At 52.4% G+C, this 18,187-nt stretch overlaps 1 protein-coding gene across 3 annotated transcripts in view; it reads left to right on the top strand.

Annotated features, from left to right (window-relative positions):
• Tnip1 (TNFAIP3 interacting protein 1) overlaps nucleotides 1–18,187 on the top strand; it is a 53,446-nt gene that overhangs the window by 32,683 nt on the left and 2,576 nt on the right. For all 3 annotated transcript variants that reach the window (XM_059270578.1, XM_059270577.1, XM_059270576.1), the window contains exons 7-17: nucleotides 928–1,022; nucleotides 2,692–2,815; nucleotides 5,676–5,765; nucleotides 7,757–7,822; nucleotides 7,968–8,099; nucleotides 11,565–11,693; nucleotides 13,379–13,510; nucleotides 14,352–14,477; nucleotides 14,905–14,970; nucleotides 15,231–15,425; nucleotides 16,652–16,742. In XM_059270578.1, coding sequence (XP_059126561.1) covers nucleotides 928–1,022; nucleotides 2,692–2,815; nucleotides 5,676–5,765; nucleotides 7,757–7,822; nucleotides 7,968–8,099; nucleotides 11,565–11,693; nucleotides 13,379–13,510; nucleotides 14,352–14,477; nucleotides 14,905–14,970; nucleotides 15,231–15,425; nucleotides 16,652–16,742 — 1,246 coding nt within the window. The remainder of the gene's footprint in view (nucleotides 1–927; nucleotides 1,023–2,691; nucleotides 2,816–5,675; nucleotides 5,766–7,756; nucleotides 7,823–7,967; nucleotides 8,100–11,564; nucleotides 11,694–13,378; nucleotides 13,511–14,351; nucleotides 14,478–14,904; nucleotides 14,971–15,230; nucleotides 15,426–16,651; nucleotides 16,743–18,187) is intronic.

Raw genomic sequence — 18,187 nt, 5'->3', positions numbered from 1 at the left:
CGGAATGACAGTGTAACAAATGAGCTGTCATTGTGGCCTTTCCTTAGGACATTAGAACATTCTGTTCCCTGGAGTCCCCACCCACAGCCACAGCAACTCCCTGTGTCTCAGCCTCTCAGTGGAGGAAGCCGAGTCCGGCTCCACCTCATTCTTATCTGGTTTGTGTCTGGTCCACACAACAACTGCAGGCTAGCATCTGTAATCTCAGCACTTGGGAGGCCGAGGAGAGGATTGCTGGAGTTCAGTGCTGAGGGGTAGAGTGAGTGAGTTTCAGGCCAGTCGGTCTGTGGGTGAGGCCTTGCCTAAAAAAGAAAAAGATATATATATAATATATAATATATATATTATATATTTTATATATATATGAGATCAAATGTGGCACAGGGCCCTCTGCTGGACCTTGAAGAAACCAATAACAAGGTTTCTCAGCCTTCAACCCACAGTGTCCAACACCCACAGTGCAAGGCTGCCCTTCCATCCATCCAGGACTGTCTCAGGCTGGTCAGAAAGGAAGCCAGCAGCTCTGGTCTCCCTTGGTGACATGACACAATTTCTCTTGTATTCTGTGTAGTAGGAATTCGTTTCTGTCCATACCATTCCTAGAGTGGATATAAGATAACTACCCTAGTTAGAAAAAGAGACCAGAGAAGTGAGCCAGGGAGGGCTGCCAAGGAGGAGCAGTCTAGGTAGGGAGAGCCATGAAGGGAAGAGGGAGGAAATTCTCACTGGGAGGACCAGGACCCCAGTGCATCCTCACTGCTGGCTCCCATGGAAGAGAAGCCTGGATGGATGGGCCTAGTGGCCTGGCTCCCAGATGTCGGCCAATCAAGGGGATACAGTGTGTAGTCCTGCCTGGGCCACTCTCAGGCTGATCTAGTATGTCAGCCTCCCTCCTAACCCTCACCCTGCCTACCATCTGCCCCACAGACCTTGTGTGAGCAGCTGCGCCAGGAGAATGAGCTCCTGAAGGCCAAGCTGGACAAGGGCCTGGAACAGCGGGATCAGGCTGCTGAGAGGCTGCGGTAAGTCCAGGCCACCTGGAGACTGGAAGAGGAGGAAAAGGGCAGGAGGAGTCATGTGACACACTGGTTCCCGGGATGAGGCCATGTCTCGGAGCTCTGTTCTGACAGCAGATCTCTTGGTCCTTCTCCTTGTATTTTGTTCACCTTGGGAGGGGATGTAGACAGCATTGAAAGCTGCCCTTCTCCATCCGGGCAACTGCTAACACTTGCTACGAGCTGGCTCAGGACTCTCATGCCCCCTGGTGGTCATTATCATTCCCTGCTCCCATTTTTCTGGGATCTTTGGGAGTCCCTCACTGGACTCAGGCCTATGGGAAGGCATACGTGTTTACTCCAGTGTCTCTGTCCTTGGCAAGACTGAGTTGGGATGTCTTAATGAACCATAAGGTCTGCCCATCACCAAGATCTCTGTGACCACAATGTAGGAGGCCTGGGGAAACAGGAATTTGTGATTGCTGGATCTCAAAGGGCCTTTGTCCTCATATCATACAGACTAACCACCATTGAGGGGAGACAGGCCCAGAGAGAGGTGGGCTTCCTAAGGGTCTCACAAAGGGACCTAGGCATTCACTGGGGTAACAACAGTTCCTGCTCACTGTGGTCCTGGGTAAGGGTGCTGGGTTATCTATTGGACAAGAGAATCTGTATTAGAGCCAGGACTTGCCACTCTTGTTCCCTCTTGGTCACTGTGGCCACGGGCCATTTTGCATCATGGTGCCGTGCTTTACTTTTGGATGGCCTGGTGGTTGGAGCTTTAGAGCCATATGCCATTATTCATGGAGGACATGGATAATGTCAAGGGCAGCAATGCCCAGAGTAAAGGAAAGGTGAGTGGGTGAGAAGGCAAAAGCCTTCTCCCAAGGGCTTATATATGGGTAAGAAGGCAGGAATTTAGGTCCTTGCTGAGTGGCCTGGGGAAAAGCCATTTGACTCCATGGTGTTCCTGCAATTACAGGCATCCTGAGACCCCAGCACTACCTGCCTCATGAACTTAGGATTTCACTCTCATTTAGTTAGATTTCTGCTTGTTTGGTTTGGAACAGTCTTGCTCCATAGCCCAGGGAACTCACTATGTAGCTCAGGCTGGCTTCAGCCTTCTGAACATGGGGGTTGCAGGTGTGAGCACCCACACTCAGCTTTGCTTGGCAGCTGCCCCTACTGTAAATTACAAAGGTCTCCCCTGGAGCGTCACCTGTATTCACCAGATGAATACCTTGGAGAAGCAGATACAGTGACAGGTGTACACAGATTCACTGACGGGTGAGAAGATGGTTCTGCCAGCAGCAGCTCTGAGGCAGGAGCCTGCTCTTTCTGTGGTGACGAAGGGGAGTGGCAGGTGCTAGTGAATGCTCAGGACCTACTACCACCACACAGGCTCCGGCTGCTTCAGCTGAGCCAGGACGCTCGGCTGTAACCAGAGGGACAGAACTTTCTTAGGAGAACAAGATGGTAGGATCTGAAGACGTCATGTGTGCAGACAACACACAGACAGGGAAACTCTGCTAAGGATTCTCAAGCTCGCACACCCTCTAGGTGGCTCGTGGATGTCCTTTCGGTCCTGTCACACTTCCCAGAACACTGCTACAGTGCCGGTGGCAGCGGGTCGTTGGCTTCAAAGGCTCCTTAACCAGGGCTGACATTGTGACTTCTCCACTTGCCTCTTACCCAGGGAGGAAAACATGGAGCTCAAGAAACTGTTGATGAACAGCAGCTGCAAGGAGGGCCTCTGTGGGCAGCCCAGCCCCCCAAAGACACAGGGTGCTGGCAAGAAGGGCCTGGCCGGACAGCAGCAGGTGCGTGGCGGGAAGTTCTAGTGTCCCAGGCTTCTTAGACCCGGGATCTGCTCACCTCCTCAGAGTGAGCCCACCTCCTCCTGCACAGTTCCAGCAGCAGAAGGTTCTAGATAGACCGCGTTTCCTAGCTCAGCATCCGCCTCTGGGGTATGACCACTCCTTAGCCTTTTGTTCTGCCTTCACTCCCTGTGGAGTGTCCCACTCCCTGAGACACATGCTCAGAACTAATGGCGGTCACGTGGCTCTGTGACCCCTCCCTCCACAGTGGCTGCTTCTCTTGCTTGTTAGCTCAGATATCCAGCTGCTGCTCCTGGGAGTTGGGTTCAGTGTTTTGCTCATTCTGGGTACTAGCACCTTAATGTATACGCCTTTTTTTTGGATGGGGGGGTTGTCAAGGTCTCTCTCTCTCTTAAAAGGTGACTCCCAAAAGTCATGTAGCACATCAGACATTCCATGGCAGAACTGAGGTGTCGGGCTGAGTGAGATCCTTTAGGGATTGTGTTAAGCTTGTGAGATTGCACCTTGGAGCCTCTGCGTGGAGAGGAAGACATTGGCAGCATCGTTATGGTCTCGGGATGCCACAGCACTGACCCACACCTCCCCACCTCCAGGCCCAGCCTTGCCACACAGCCAAGTCCCAAGTGTCCCTTGCTCCACTTTCACCGGGACCTCCCGTCTCCTCTCACCCAGTCTTTAACAGAACATGCTTCCCCACCCCACGCTGGAGTGAGTTGTAATCAGTTGCAGCATACAGAACATGCTCTCCCTCCTCCTTACGTGAGTGTGATCAGTTGCGGCATAAGCCCTAATGCTAATAACTTTATACTATGTGATGTAATTATCCTGGTCACTCACTCCTCTTCACTTGGTGGAGATGTACTTTACCCAGGACTTACAGAGCCCTGAGCTTATTCAGGCTCTTCCTAAAAGGATGTCTCTTCCATGTACACCTCTGGCAGGAGTCTTGGAGAGGTCATGTGCCATCATGTAATTAAGATTCTTCTGGCCGGGCCGTGGTGGTGCACGCCTTTAATCCCAGCACTTGGGAGGCAGAGCCAGGTGGATCTCTGTGAGTTCCAGGCCAGCCTGGTCTACAGAACAAGTTCCAGGACAGGCTCCAAAGCTACACAGAGAAACCCTGTCTTGAAAAACCAAAAAAAAAAAAAAAAGAAAGAAAGAAAGAAAAAGAAAAGATTCTTCCATCACCTCTCAAGCAAACGTGGGTTTGGCCAGCTAAACAGCAAACTTCCTCACTCTCATTCTCACTGGCATCTGTGGCCCCCTCTTTTAATTTTTTTAAAGCAGGATCTCATTGTATAGCTACGGTTGGTCTGGAACTCACTGTGTAGACCAGCCTGGTCTCCAGCTCACAGAGATCCTCCTGCCTCTGCTGGAATTAAAGATATGTGCCACCACACCTAGCCTTTAGCTGTTGCTTTTAACAGTAGATTTGGGACAGAGGTGCCTCTGTCTGCCAAGGTAAGGGAGCGCAGCACCCTCAAGGAGACAGTGGGCTTCCTGGAAGCAGGCATCCCTGCCCTTTCTCACGAGGCCACCTTATACATACACCTTTTCCTCTCCAGGTGCCATGGTGTGCTTACAGGTCATAGCCTGTAGGGGGCACTAGAGGCCCACAAACGCTGCTTCCAGCCTCTGCCCAGCCTGTGATAGGGAATAGAGAATGTGAGCAGGAGCAGCATGACTGCAGGGTGGATGGTTCACCATGTGGGCTCCAGTCGATGGGCCGTGCAGACCCCACAGTGTTGGTCACACACTGAGGGCCGTGGTGACAGTCACTGCATCTGCAACTCCAGCCTTGCTCTGTGGCTGTCACCTCAACACTTACTAGTTGTTTAATTTCAAAATACTTTATTTTGAAGTAACTTGAAACTTAGGCAGAAATGAGTTCTGTCCCCAAACTCCCTCTGGCTTCCCTGGCCAGCTTCCATAACCGCAGAACCACTTCACCAGCCATCTTACATAACTCTGGTTCAGTCACCAAAGTAGGAGTTAACATCGGCATTGCAACACTCTTCAGATGCCACACGTCCTTCCCTCCTGTCCTCTCTTAGTTCTAGAACTGAGTCCAGGACCCACATGGCAGTCAGTTGTCACAGCTCCTTAGTCTCCTCATGCCTGTGACATTGCTCAGCTGTTCCTTGTTTTCATGACCTTGACGCTTTTGAGTTATGCTGGCCAGTTTTGCAGAATAGCTTTGGGTTTCTGTTAGATTGTGGGTGTAGAATTCGGAAGGAATCTCAGAAGTGGCTGCCACGTGCACACATCTGCACAGTGCTGGACTCTTAGCACATGCATCTGGGCTCCATGTCTGCCGAGTTCCATGAAACTTTTACATTTGTCTACTTTGTGTTGACGGTTGCATGTGTGTGTGGAGGTCGTCAGACAGCTTGTAGGAGTCAGTTTTCTCCTTCCACCATGTGGGTGCTGGAGATGGAACTCAGGCCATCAGACTTGGTTTCCTCACTGAGCCATCTCACTGGCTCCTGATAACTTTAGAAGTATGTACTCACACCTTCCAGGTCAGGGGATTTGGGGTTGTTATGGGGGTTGACCAGCAGTGCCTCAGAGATAGGGCTGAAGCCAGAAAGATGGCTGTGGAAAGACATGGGGTTGGGATGCTGAGGCCGGCAGCCATAGTACACATCAGCAAAGGAAAGAAATCCTTATGGGCTTCCAGAAGAAGGTCATGGCTGTGACACCTACCTCTCCTGGTGCTGCTGCTGGGTAGGAGGAGCAGGGCGATTAGAGACAGGGCTGGGCCCTAGAAGGGCAGTGGGCTGGGGAGTGACGCTGTATCTGAGACTTCAGTTCGGTGAAGGCTCTCTCTGTTTCTCCCCAGGCCAGTGCGATGGCAGGTAAAGTCCCCGAGGTGGGGGTCTTGGGTACAGCCGAGAAGAAGGTGAAGATGCTGGAGCAGCAACGCATGGAGGTAGGTGGCTGGACAGGGCGGTCAGTGAGCACCCTTCTCCCCTCCTGGGCCCAGAGGGATGAAGGCCCCACTTGGCTCTCTGGTGCCCACTGGTCCCGGGTCATCTTGGAGAGTTATCATGAAAACCATTGAACCATCTGCCCATGGGAAAGGTCTCTCTTGATCCACCACAGGGATCACTGAGTACACTGTATTTGTGGTACAGCCTGAAATTGTTTGAGCAGCTTAGGGAGCTAGAGGGATGGCTCCGTGGTAGGAGTGCACGCTGCTCTTGGAGAGGACCCTGGGTTCAGTTCCCAGGACTCGCATAGGGCAGCTCACAACTCCACCTCCAGAGAGTCTGACCCCCTGTTCTGGCCTCCATGGGCACCCACACTCATGCAGGCGCACACACATACACACATAACTTAAAAGGGGGAGCTTAGGATGGCTAAAGTAAACTGAATAGCCTGGGGAGGTCGCGCTAAGTCAGGCCAGCATCAGCGTTGGAGACCCGTGCTGCAGTGCTGCAGTGTAGGGAGGGGCCGACGGGGAAGGAAGCTCACTGCCCTGGCAGCAGCTGCACTGTGTGTCTCACAAGCCCCTCCCCACCTCCGGCCCAGGGCAGTAGCCTGTCCCTGTGCCTCTTCTCTAGGCCTCTTCTCACAGCTGGGTCCTTCCCCAACCTGCCGCTCTTGCCTTCACACACATCTGAAAGCTTGCTTATGTGCATACTCTAGATTTATCTTACTCATATCTCACAACTAAAGAATGCTCATTATAAAATGAACCAAGAATCTCCCTAGTAATAACTACAGCTGACTTCAGCTCACTGCATTCCCGCGGGGTTGTTTTGTTCCAGTTTTTTGTGGTACTAGGAACTGGACCTATGGCCTCACCAAGTTGCCGAGGTGAACCTTGAACTCCTAGTCAATTTCCTCAGCCTCCTAAGTAGCTGAGGGCACAGAGGTGCAAACCCTGTATTCAGGGTTTTTAATGCAGAAAATAAAATGACACATACTGCTTTTCAGATTAATTTTTTCTTTTAAAATTATCTCAGGATATCTGTTCAGATCTACAGCGTAGGCCATTTTCTTTGTTTTTTAGTACTTTTGTCTTTTGTGGTACATCTGAAATCAGAATATCCTCTCTCATGGTCTGTCATTTTATTTTCTTAGTGATGTAGGGTTGTTTTTCTTCCCCAAGTAATTGCTCTGTCAAGAGTATGGCTTATAATTAGCGTTATCTTAAAGCTGAGAGAATGTATTGTGTCTTTTATTTTCTTAATGACTTTGCATTATCTGTTTATAGTGTAATTTAATCCATGTCCTACACTATGCTGATCTTTGGGCCCCCGAGCGCGCGCACACACACACACACACACACACACACACACACACACACACACACACAAGAATATCATTTTATTTTTGGTTTTGTTTTGAGATAGGGTCTCTCTGTGTTCTGGCTATGTAGACCAGGCTAGCCTCAAACTCACAGAAATCCTCCTGCTTCCTTAGTGCTGGAGTTAAAGATGTGGCCACCATGTCTGGCTAATTAGTCTTTGTTTTCACACTTGTCTAAAGTGTTTTTCTTTCCTTCTTTTCTTCTTGTACCAGGGAATGAAAACAGGGCCTTGTGCATGCTTGGCAAGCACTCTCCTACAGAGTCACACCTCAGCCCTTGGTTTTAGTATTTCCATTGGTTACATTTTTCAGAGTGAAATTTAAAGTCAGGGAAAACCTGAGATTGTCACACCCCTTTCAGATTGCCCTCTGAAGAATCACGTTTGTGCTTCGCAGTGACTGTCTTATGGTCTGCGCTCCCTGTTGCTTTCCCAGCAAGGGTGAAATGCAGCTGGGGAGCAGCAGGGAGCTTTGGATCAGTGGGCCATGGAGGCAGTGTTACAGCTCAGCCCTGCATGTACTCTGGGCACCTGGGGAGCTGGGACATGGGGTGGGTATCGGGCACCCCTTCCCCAGGTTCCTAACCTGGCACCTGCCTGCCCACAGCTGCTGGAAGTGAACAAGCAGTGGGACCAGCACTTCCGGTCCATGAAGCAGCAGTATGAGCAGAAGGTAATGGAGTTCCTGGGAGCTGAGCCGAGGATGGCTCAGGGAGGAGGGATGAGAGGCTTGTGGCCAGGCTGAGGTGGGGTGGGGGAGGGACAGCTGGGGCATGCTGCCCCCTTGCCCTCACACTCCCTCTCTGCCACTCCTCCAGATCACAGAGCTCCGCCAGAAGCTGTCGGACCTGCAGAAACAGGTGACTGAGCTGGAGGCTGAGCGTGAGCAGAAGCAGCGGGACTTTGACCAAAAACTCCTCCTGGCCAAGTCCAAGATCGAGATGGAGGAGGCAAGTGTGACCAGACTCCCAATCTCTGAGGTTCCAGAGTCCCTGGGACCAGTGAGCCAAAGACAGAGCCAGGTGCTCTGTGACCTTCTTAAAATTGAGAACATGGGATAACTATTGCTTTTCAGTTTTTCATGCTTGCATTTTGCACAGCTTTTTGATCAGTTGACTTTATTTTTAAGATTTACTTATTTTTATTTTATGTATGTAAGTGTTTTGCCTGCATTATGTCTGTGTACCATATGTGTGCCCAGTGCCTGCAGAAGCCAAAAGAGGGCATCACATCTCTTGGAACTGGAGTTACAGACAGTTGTGAACCCACGATATGGGTGTTGGGAACCAATCCCAGGTCCTCTGCAGGGACAGCCAGGACCCTTAACCACTAAGCCATCTCTCTATCTGCTGATAAGTTCAAATCTTAAATCCTAAAGAACTATACAAATAATATAAAAATATAAAAATGGGACATGGTAGGCTCACACCTGCAAGCAATCCCAGCACTCAGGAGGCTGAGGCAGGAGAATAGAGAGTTACAGGCCAACCTGAGGTATATAGCAAGTCCCTGTCACAGAGTGGAGCTGGCACTCAGTTGGTAAAGTGCTTGCCTAGTAGGCATGAGGTCCTAAATTCAGTCCCTAGTACTCTATAAATCAGGCATGGGAGTATGCAGAGGGAAGTACAGAACTTCAGGGCCATCCTTGGCTACATAGTGAGTTTGAGGCCAGCCTGGGCTACATGAGACTCTGTCAAAATAAAATAAAAAGACCCTGTGTTCTGAAACAGATAAAAGCAGGCCTAGATGGGGTGAGGTGCTGTTCAGAGTAGAGTAGGGCCTCAGAGAGAGGGGATTTGTTTATCCAGGCATCTTTCCAGCCTGCTCAGGCACTGTACCAGATAGAGTCAGGGGAAACAGTCAGCTCCACCCTGGCTGGAGAAGAGATATTGAGCAACCAGATGGAGGCTAATAAGGAAAAGTATGTTAAGTCCCACAACGAAGAAGGGGCAGTGACCAGAGACTGGGCAGCAGAGACCTGGGCTGGGCTGTGCTGTGGAGCAGCACTCTGAAGAAATGGCATCTGCTCTGCCATGTGGGACTGGTGCTAGCCGTGGCCCTCCGGAGTCCTGGAGCAACTGAGTGAGGAAAGGCCACCTGCCTCCCAGACCCTTGGGGGTTTAGTGACAGAACCACTTCTTTCTCTTGGTGGGAACTGCACGTGGGCTGCTTTGCCTAGCTTTAAATCGGATATTTTCAACACGGATTGCGTTTCAGAGGCCCTCCACCAGCACGTGACACCCAGGTCTTATCTGAGCACTGTTCTGTGACTACCCCCTTCCCTTGAGGATTGGTTACAGAGACACTGTGTACTTGCTTCTGAGTTCATCAGCATGGCTCTCAAGCCAGATGTCCCGGCTCTGTGGTCTCTTTTCCTCACTCATGTCTACAAGGGAGACAAATCCCTGGAATCTGACCTTCTGTCCTGTCTGCTGGGGGAGGGCAGGGCCTTTCCAGGTTCAGCCTGGCCTTGCAGATGGGAACCCCGTGGTCCAGGACATGCCTTGTCCTGGAGTCTTCAGCAGGAGCCAGGACATCACCCCTGTGTCTTGGCCCAGGCTGCCCATGAGTCACCTCCAACTAGAAACCACTCACCCATTGATGTGTGAATATTGACTAAAGGTCACACAGGAAGGGATGAGCACTGATCCTCCTCAGTCTGTCACTTGATTCACATGACACACTATAGATAAGCTAAACACTTTCCTGGAATACCTCCCCGCCCCCTCCCCAGACCCTGGTCCTCCAAGAAGTAACCATGGTTACATTTTTTTTTTTTTTTAGATTTATTTATTTTATGTATATGATTATTTTGCCTTGGTGTATGTGTGTGCACCTCATGTGTGCCTGGTCCCATGGGGGCCAGAAGAGGGCATCAGATCCCATGGAATTGGAGTTTTGGATGTTTGTGAGCCACCATATGAGTCCCAAGAATTGAACTCAGGTCCTCTGCAAGAGCAGCAAGTGCTTGTAACCCCTGAGCTGTCCCTCCAGTCCCAGACCTTTTTTCAGATCAAACATCTGCTGGCGATACAGTTTTTAGCTGTGCCTGCTCTTTATGCTGCACTGTTTTAATTTACTTTTGAGATGGGCTTCTTGCTATGTAGCCTAGGTAGCCTGGAACTCACTATGTAGACCAGGCTGGGCTTGAACTCAGAGATCCATCTGCCCCTGCCTCCGGGCTGTGGGGATTAAAAGTGTCCACCGCCACTTTACCCCAAACACAGTTTAACACTGCTTAGCTGGCCCATGGTGCAGGCCTGCAGCACCAGATTCTTGGAAGGCCAAGTCAGGATAATCACCAAAACCCAGGGCCTCCCTGGGCTACAGAACGAGTTAAAGCTTGCCTAGTCAATTTAGTAAGACCACGTCTTAAAATATAAAAATAACAAAAGTCAGGGGCTGAGGAGTTGGGGCCATAGCTCAGGGGTAGGACAGTTGCTTAGCAAGCATGAAACTCAGCCCCTGGAAAAGGAAACAGTCCATTTCCTGGCCTGGTGAACAGCGTTTACTCTCACCCCTATAGCCCAGTTTGATTCCCAGCCAGGGAAGTATATTTGGGCTGGTGAGATGGCGGAATGGATAAAGTACTTGCCGGGCCCCATATGGTAGGAGGAGAGAACCGACCCTCATTAATTGTCATCTGACCTCCATATGTGAATACCCACACACAGACAATAAATAAATAAAATGTCAGAAGTGAGGAAGCCCTTCCTTTGATGTGAATGGATTAGACATGAGGGCCTTGAATTCCGCCCTAGCTCCCTGTGTGGTCTGCAGGAAGTCACCGCACGCACGCATGCACACATGCATACACACGCACATGCACACGTTGGTTTCCCGTTGAGCAAAGGGCCTTGATGCCCTGCTCCATTCCAGCTGTGACTGTGTGATGCTTCCAGGTCTCTGTGCTCTACTCTGGAGGGCCTCCTCCTGTCCTGTTTATGTCTTTGAGCATAGTCTCTTCTATTTTTAGAAGCTTGAGGTCCTTAAGGGGCTGAGTTATTCTTCATTCTTTGAGAATCTGGTGGAGACAGGGGCTTTACTCCTGAATTTCACAGACAACATTTTATACCCAGTTTGGGGACTCACAGCTCTCATGAGGTCCCTCTGTGACTTTTGTTAAGGTTCAATTAGTCCCAGGATTAGAAAGCTTACTTTAGAGGACCTGTGTGGTGCCCCAGGTCTCTACAGTTGGTCTCTGCAGGAGCGAACATCAGAGTTGAGGGCCTTACACTCTGCCAGGCTTCTCTTCCTCGAGAGCGGGACAAATGGGCTCTCAAAGACACCAGCCTCTCCCCAGGTTCCGTGCAGAAAGCACTGAGATGGCCTGAGGGTAGGAGAGCCAGGGTGGGGAGTCAGGCGGTCCAGGCCTCCTGGAGAGTCCCTGTTTACCAACCCTGCACTCTCTGCAGACTGGCAAGGAGCAGCTGGCAGTGGAGGCCAAGGAATTACGCCAGAAGGTCAAGTATCTGCAGGATCAGCTGAGCCCACTCACCCGGCATCGAGAGTACCAGGAAAAGGAGATCCAGCGGCTCAATAAGGTGGGCACTGAGACATGCTCCCACGGGGGAAGGCTATGGTGAGCTCAGCTGCAAGGCCCATCCACCCTTCTGCTGGCACCCCCAGTTCAGGAGAGGTGACCCCTTTCAGTGGGTTAGAGGCCCAGTTCCTGTCTTCCCTGCCCCCACACACCCTGGGTGTCACAGCCCCAATGGGAGTCTGGACTCACTCCTGCCTCCCATGTAGCCTTTGTACATGGTGGCCTCCTCTGAGGGCCTCTGTCCCCTGCCAGTACCTGGCCTACCCAAGCTTGAATGTCAATTGATCAGCAAAACTGTCTCTTTTTGGTGGCCCCATTTTATGGTCCTGGGGTAGCAACAGCTGTCTTCTCACCCTGCTGATGGGTTGTCCTGTTTATGCATACATACACACAAACTTGTTGAAGGCAGTGTAAGAGACCTTCGCTGAGAGTCCCTGATGTCTAGGGACTGAAGTCCAGGGAGGCTCCTGTGGACAAGAAAGAAAGAATGAGAAGGTGTGGGTGACTAAGGGCACTTTGCTGTTTTTTGGTTTTTTGAGACAGGGTTGCTCCGTGTAGCCCTGGCTGTCCTGGAACTCACTCTGTAGACCAGGCTGGTCTTGAACTCAGAGATCTTCTGCCTCTGCCTCCCAGGTACTGGCAGTAAAGGCGTGCACCATCATGCCTGACTCCCCTGCCCCACCCCACCCCAGCTTTGTCTGATCTTCAGGGTTGGTAGGTAAAATAGAAACTAAGTGGAAATTGCCGTCCAGGCTTATGTAACTAGAGACAAAGTGGGTTGCTGAGGCTGAGAATCCTGAAGAATCTGTCAGACAATGCAGCGTTTCTTGGAGAGCTAGGCTTCTTTCTAGGTCTTGGGTATGAAAAGTTGAGCGAGGCCTGTTCAGAGAAGGTCTTTGTACGTGAAGGGCTCAGGTTAACCTGCAGGTTAAGAGCACGGACAGGCTGGGTTGAAGTCCTTGTGTTCACTCATTAACTGTCTCTGTTTACAGTTTCCCTCAGCAACAGAAACCCTCAGTAGTCTCCATTAGGGTTTCTGTTGCTGTGATAAGTCACCATGACCAAAAGCGACTTGGGAGGAAAGGATTTATTTCATTTATAACTTTCAGGTCCCAGTCCATTACTGAGGGAAGTCAGGGAATCTGGAGGCAAGAACTGAAGCAGAAACCGTGGAGGAGCACTGCTTACAGACTTGCTCCTCATGGCTTACTCAGCCTGCTTTAGTGTATACTCTAGGACTACCAGCCCAGGGGTGGCCCCACCCACAGTGAGATGAGCCTTCCCCTATCAATCACTAAGCAAGAAAATACCTCAAAGGCTTTGCCTATAGGCCAGTTTGGTGGGGACAGTTTCTCAATTGAAGTTTCCTGTCCTCAGATGACTCTGGCTTGTGTCAAGTTGACGAAAAACCAACACAGGACACTCAGCCAAGTCACAGTGGGTCTCTGGGCCTCAGTTTTCACATGTGTAAAGTGGGGGTGAGGGTCTAGCCTTCACCCCGTGGGATGACAAGAGGCTTCAGTGCGGTGGCCAGTCCAGCCCTGCTGGGCAGTGAGGGACCACTGCTGCTGGGGTTACACTTAGAGTCACTGTGTTATCAGAGAGGCTCTCCAGGGGTGGTCTGCAGAGGGGTCTGACTTCCAGGGAGGCCTGCTGACGACCCTGTCTCTTCTCTCCTGACCCCAGGCCCTGGAGGAGGCTCTCAGCATCCAGGCCTCGCCATCCTCTCCACCTCCAGCTTTTGGGAGCCCAGAAGGGGCTGGGGGCCACCTGAGGAAGCAGGAGCTAGTGACGCAAAATGAGCTGCTGAAGCAGCAGGTGAGGCTCAGAGAGCTGATCCCTCCCTGGGAGCCAGCCGACCTTCCCCAGGCTGGCTCTGCTGTCCCTTCTCTGTGGGCCTGGCCGTCATGTCTCCAGCCGACCTTCCCCAGGCTGGCTCTGCTGTCCCTTCTCTGTGGGCCTGGCCGTCATGTCTCCAGCCGACCTTCCCCAGGCTGGCTCTGCTGTCCCTTCGCTGTGGGCCTGGCCGTCATGTCTCCAGCCGACCTTCCCCAGGCCGGCTCTGCTGTCCCTTCGCTGTGGGCCTGGCCGTCATGTCTCCAGCCGACCTTCCCCAGGCCGGCTCTGCTGTCCCTTCTCTGTGGGCCTGGCCGTCATGTCTCCAGCCGACCTTCCCCAGGCTGGCTCTGCTGTCCCTTCTCTGTGGGCCTGGCCGTCATGTCTCCAGCCGACCTTCCCCAGGCTGGCTCTGCTGTCCCTTCGCTGTGGGCCTGGCCGTCATGTCTCCAGCCGACCTTCCCCAGGCTGGCTCTGCTGTCCCGTCTCTGTGGGCCTGGCCGTCATGTCTCCAGCCGACCTTCCCCAGGCTGGCTCTGCTGTCCCGTCTCTGTGGGCCTGGCCATCATGTCTCTCCTTTTTAACATGAAGTCAGTGATCCCTTTGTTCCAATAAAGTCCTGTCCCAGAGTCCCGAGTATAAGACAGGAGAACGCAGACTGACTTCCTCTAGAGAAGTGGGATTTGAGGCTCGAGATGGCCTACTCCAATCTCCAGTGTCTGCAGCTCTTCCCCGACAGCCCAGCGAGAAGCCTGGAGTCCGGGCCTGAGCAGTGCAGCTTCCAGAAGGCCGCCCTGACCCCTCACCTCCCGATCCCCTCCAGGTCAAGATCTTTGAGGAGGACTTCCAGAGGGAACGGAGTGACCGTGAGCGCATGAACGAAGAGAAGGAAGAGCTGAAGAAGCAGGTGGAGAAGCTGCAGGCTCAGGTCACCCTGACCAATGTCCAGGTGAGAGCACTGCCCTGGCCTCACGGGGTTCGAGGACCCTGGGGACCTCCTGGCCTCCATCCAGCTCTGCTGCCCCTGCTCTCTTGACCCCGCCAGCCCCTTGTCCTCTGAACTTTGTACAGTGTCTGGTCTAACTGCGGTGTTCTAGCTCTGACTCTCCATCAGAGTTGATGCCTAGAGGAGCAAAGTTAACGGGGGAGTGAGAGGACACCAGCGGGGAAGCACTTGACTGCCCTCCTGACCGGTGTTCGGGCCACCAGGAGGAGTGGGGGGGCCACAGCTAAGAGCCCAGCTTCTGCCCTTCCTGGAACTTCCCACGCATGAGTGGTCTCCTGGGCCTCAGCCATCTGCCCCCAGGGTGGCGAGGCGTTGGGCCCACACCTGCCTGTGAACCGTCAGGCCCTCCCTCCCTCCCTCTCTCCTCCAGCTCAAAGCACTCAAAGATGAGGAGAAGGCCAGAGAAGCCCTCAAACAGCAGAAGAGGAAAGCGAAGGTGAGCCGCTGGAGGGAATGGGCAGCATGCACTGTCTGGCCACCTTCAGGGAGTGGGGTCCCAAGGGAAAGATTGCTGACCCTCTGCCAGGTAAGTGCCAACAGAACAGTCCCCATTAACTGTCATTATCAGTCATCCGTCACCAGGTCCCCAGTCCTGCCTGTGTCCCAGCCTCCCTTGCCCTTGGAGAACTAAGATTCCAGCTACAGGGCAACGAGGGGGGGTGCCAGGCCAGAGGCAGATACAAGCCTTTCTTGCAGGCCTCAGGAGAGCGCTACCACGTGGAACCCCACCCTGAGCACCTCTGTGGGGCCTATCCCTATGTCTACCCTCCCATACCAGCAGCCATGGTGCCCCAGCACGCCTACAAGGACTGGTCCCAGATCCGCTACCCTCCATCCCCCATGCCCATGGAGCACCCGCCCCCACTCCCCAGCTCTCGTCTCTTCGTCATGGTGAGTCTGTGTCCCTTCCAGCAGATTCTGTCTAGAAAGGAAGGCCACGTGAGGGGTGGGAACCTGCTGTCCTGGCGGTTTCTCACAGATAGGGTGGTTGTGGGCAGGTGCCCGGGCCTGGGCCTGGGCTGCTCTCCCGGGGGTCAAGACTCTGCAGCCCCTAGCTGCCCTAGTGTCAAAGGGAGAAGGCCCGGTAGGAGTACAGGATAGGAAGGACTGCCATCGTGCCCCCAGCTGGGCATCCGAGTTGGCTCCGCACTTCATCCATCACCTTCAGTGGAGTCAGGGCTGACGTCACCTTGATTCCCTTCTTTCCTCCTCTTAGTTCGGTTCCTCCCCCTCCCCTCCTCTTTCTCCCACCCCCAGCGTTGCTGTCCCCTCCCCTCCTCTGCAGTCTCTGTCACAGCCCCTTCAGGTGTGCCCAGCCCTCCCCTCGGCAGGTACAGTGGCTCCGGTCCAGCCTCCGGTCTCGCTTCTCCCCTGTGCACACTTCAGCACTGGTGGCCTTGAGAGCTTGTCAAGCTGGCTGCCTTAGGCAACCCCAGCATAGCTGAGGGAAGAAACCTGCCCACAAGTTTGAAGCCAGCCTGGACAACACAGTGAGATAGAGGCTATCCTGGGCTACAGAGTGAGACTCTATCTCTTTTTTTTTTTTTTTTTTTTTTGGTTTCTGGTTTTTGGTTTTTCGAGACAGGATTTCTCTGTGTAGCTTTGCACCTTTTCTGGATCTTGCTCTGTAGACCAGGCTGGCCTGGAACTCACAGAGATCCGCCTGCCTCTGCCTCCCGAGTGCTGGGATTAAAGGCGTGCGCCACCACCACTGCCTGGCGAGACTCTATCTCATAAAACAAGAGAGGGAAGGAGGCATGGACTCAAAGCTACACTTGGCCATTTTCTCAGCTGAGCGACATGTATTAGGATTTGGTACTTTGTTCCTGTACATTTAGAACTGTTCTGGCTGAGGTTCCTGCTGTGGCTCTGGAACGTGGTTGTGGAGTCCTCCTTTCTTTTTCTTCCCCCCTCGGGGTGTGGGGGTTAGTTTTTTTGTTTGTTTGATTTGGCATAGTTTTAGTTTTCTGAGACAGGATTTTTCTGTACAGCCTTAGCTTTGTAGATGAGGCTGGCCTTGAACTCAGAAATCTACCTGCCTCTACAGTGCTGGGATTAAAGGTGTGTGCCTCCATGCCTGGCTCATTTGTGAGTTCTTAAGCACCCATCTGTTGCAGCCGGAGTACCCCTGGCGTCCACCCTGTGCAGGGATCCAGAATCCGACCTCCCAAGTGATGGACCCGCCCCCCGACAGGCCTTCAGAAGCAGGTGAGTATGAGTCCCCTGGTAGAAAGGACGTTCACCCACCGACATTGACCCAGTTTGCAAATGTTGGTATTTTGTGAGCTTGGTAACATGGAGGCCCAGCTTCCTGAAACGGTACTGAGAGGGGAAAGATGTGGACTGCAGTTAGAAATGATTGGAAGGAGCACGCATTCGCTTTCTCGTACTGTGCTGGGAGCTAGCACTGCTCAAAAGTGGAAGCAGGCGTGTTCCTGTCCTAGTGAGGTGAGCAGAAGTGAATTCAGTACTCATGTAAACAGACGAGTTGCACTCAAGTGCCCAGAAGAGCAAGTTTCTGTGAGAGAGGTCAAGGGGCCTGACCTGGAACAGGCAGGGCCAGGGGAGTTTTGTGGAGGCGGTGACATCCTAGCTGAGAAGCCAGAGGGGTAGAGGATATTCCTGCAGAGAAAAAGGACAGCCACAAAGACCTCATATATTACTCAGCTTTCTGTGGCTGGGACAAAATGCCTGAGACAATCCACTTCCAAGGAGAAAAGATTTCGGTTTTGGCTCAAGGTTTCACAGATTTCAGTCCCTGGGTACCTGGTCCCATCACTTTGAGCCGATGGCTGTCTAGTGCATCCTGGCAGGAGAACACACCAGAGGTGGTCTCTTTACCTCCTAATGGCCAGGAAGCAAAAATAGAAAGGAGGAGCTGGGAGGCCTGTATCCTTTGCAGGGCTGTACTTGTAATGACCACACTGCCCCCCACCTCCTAAAGGTCCACCACTCCCAGAGACCCGCAGGCTGGTGACGAAAGCATTTGGGGCCATTCTGCCTCTGGCTCCTGAGGCTTGTGTCCCTCTCACAGTGCACAGTGCACGTAGGCAGTCTCCCAGAGTCCCCATGATCTTGACTTTTCTGGCATTGCTTAAAAGCCCAGTCTCTAAGGCTCCAGGCAGACTCATCTGTGAGCACTTGCAGAAACGAAGAAGATAGATATGGTGGCACACACTATATTCCCATCACTTGGAAGGTAGAAGCCAGAGAATCAGGAGTTCAAGATCATCCTTGACTACATAACAAGTTTGAGGCTAGCCTGGGCTATGACCCTATCTCAAAACAAAACAAAAATCGAAAGAGGATGTTTCATGCTCTTGTATACAGTATTGGGCCAGGCATAGAGTAAATATCCCTGTTTCAGAAGGGAGAGAGAGTGTCATAGACAAGAAGGAGTAGACCGAAGGAACACTAAAACCCAGAAAAGCGAACAAGCGCTCCATAGCTCTGGGCTGTCTGTCACCTTGGCTGGCTGTGCCTGCTGCCCTTCGCTCCCTGCTGGTCCACATTCTACACTCCTGGCATCTTTAACTTCCTGGGGTCTCCAGTACAGCTTAGACGTCGTCATCACAGTTTCACCTACTACCCTGTCTGGGCTTGCCCACTGGGACTTGGATCCTGCCACACATACTGCCTGACCCCAGCCCTTC

The sequence above is a fragment of the Peromyscus eremicus genome, chromosome 8a (assembly GCF_949786415.1).
Source record: "Peromyscus eremicus chromosome 8a, PerEre_H2_v1, whole genome shotgun sequence".
NCBI lineage: Eukaryota > Metazoa > Chordata > Mammalia > Rodentia > Cricetidae > Peromyscus > Peromyscus eremicus.
Note: the sequence above shows the minus strand (reverse complement) of the source record. Positions and strands in the feature narration are given on the sequence as shown.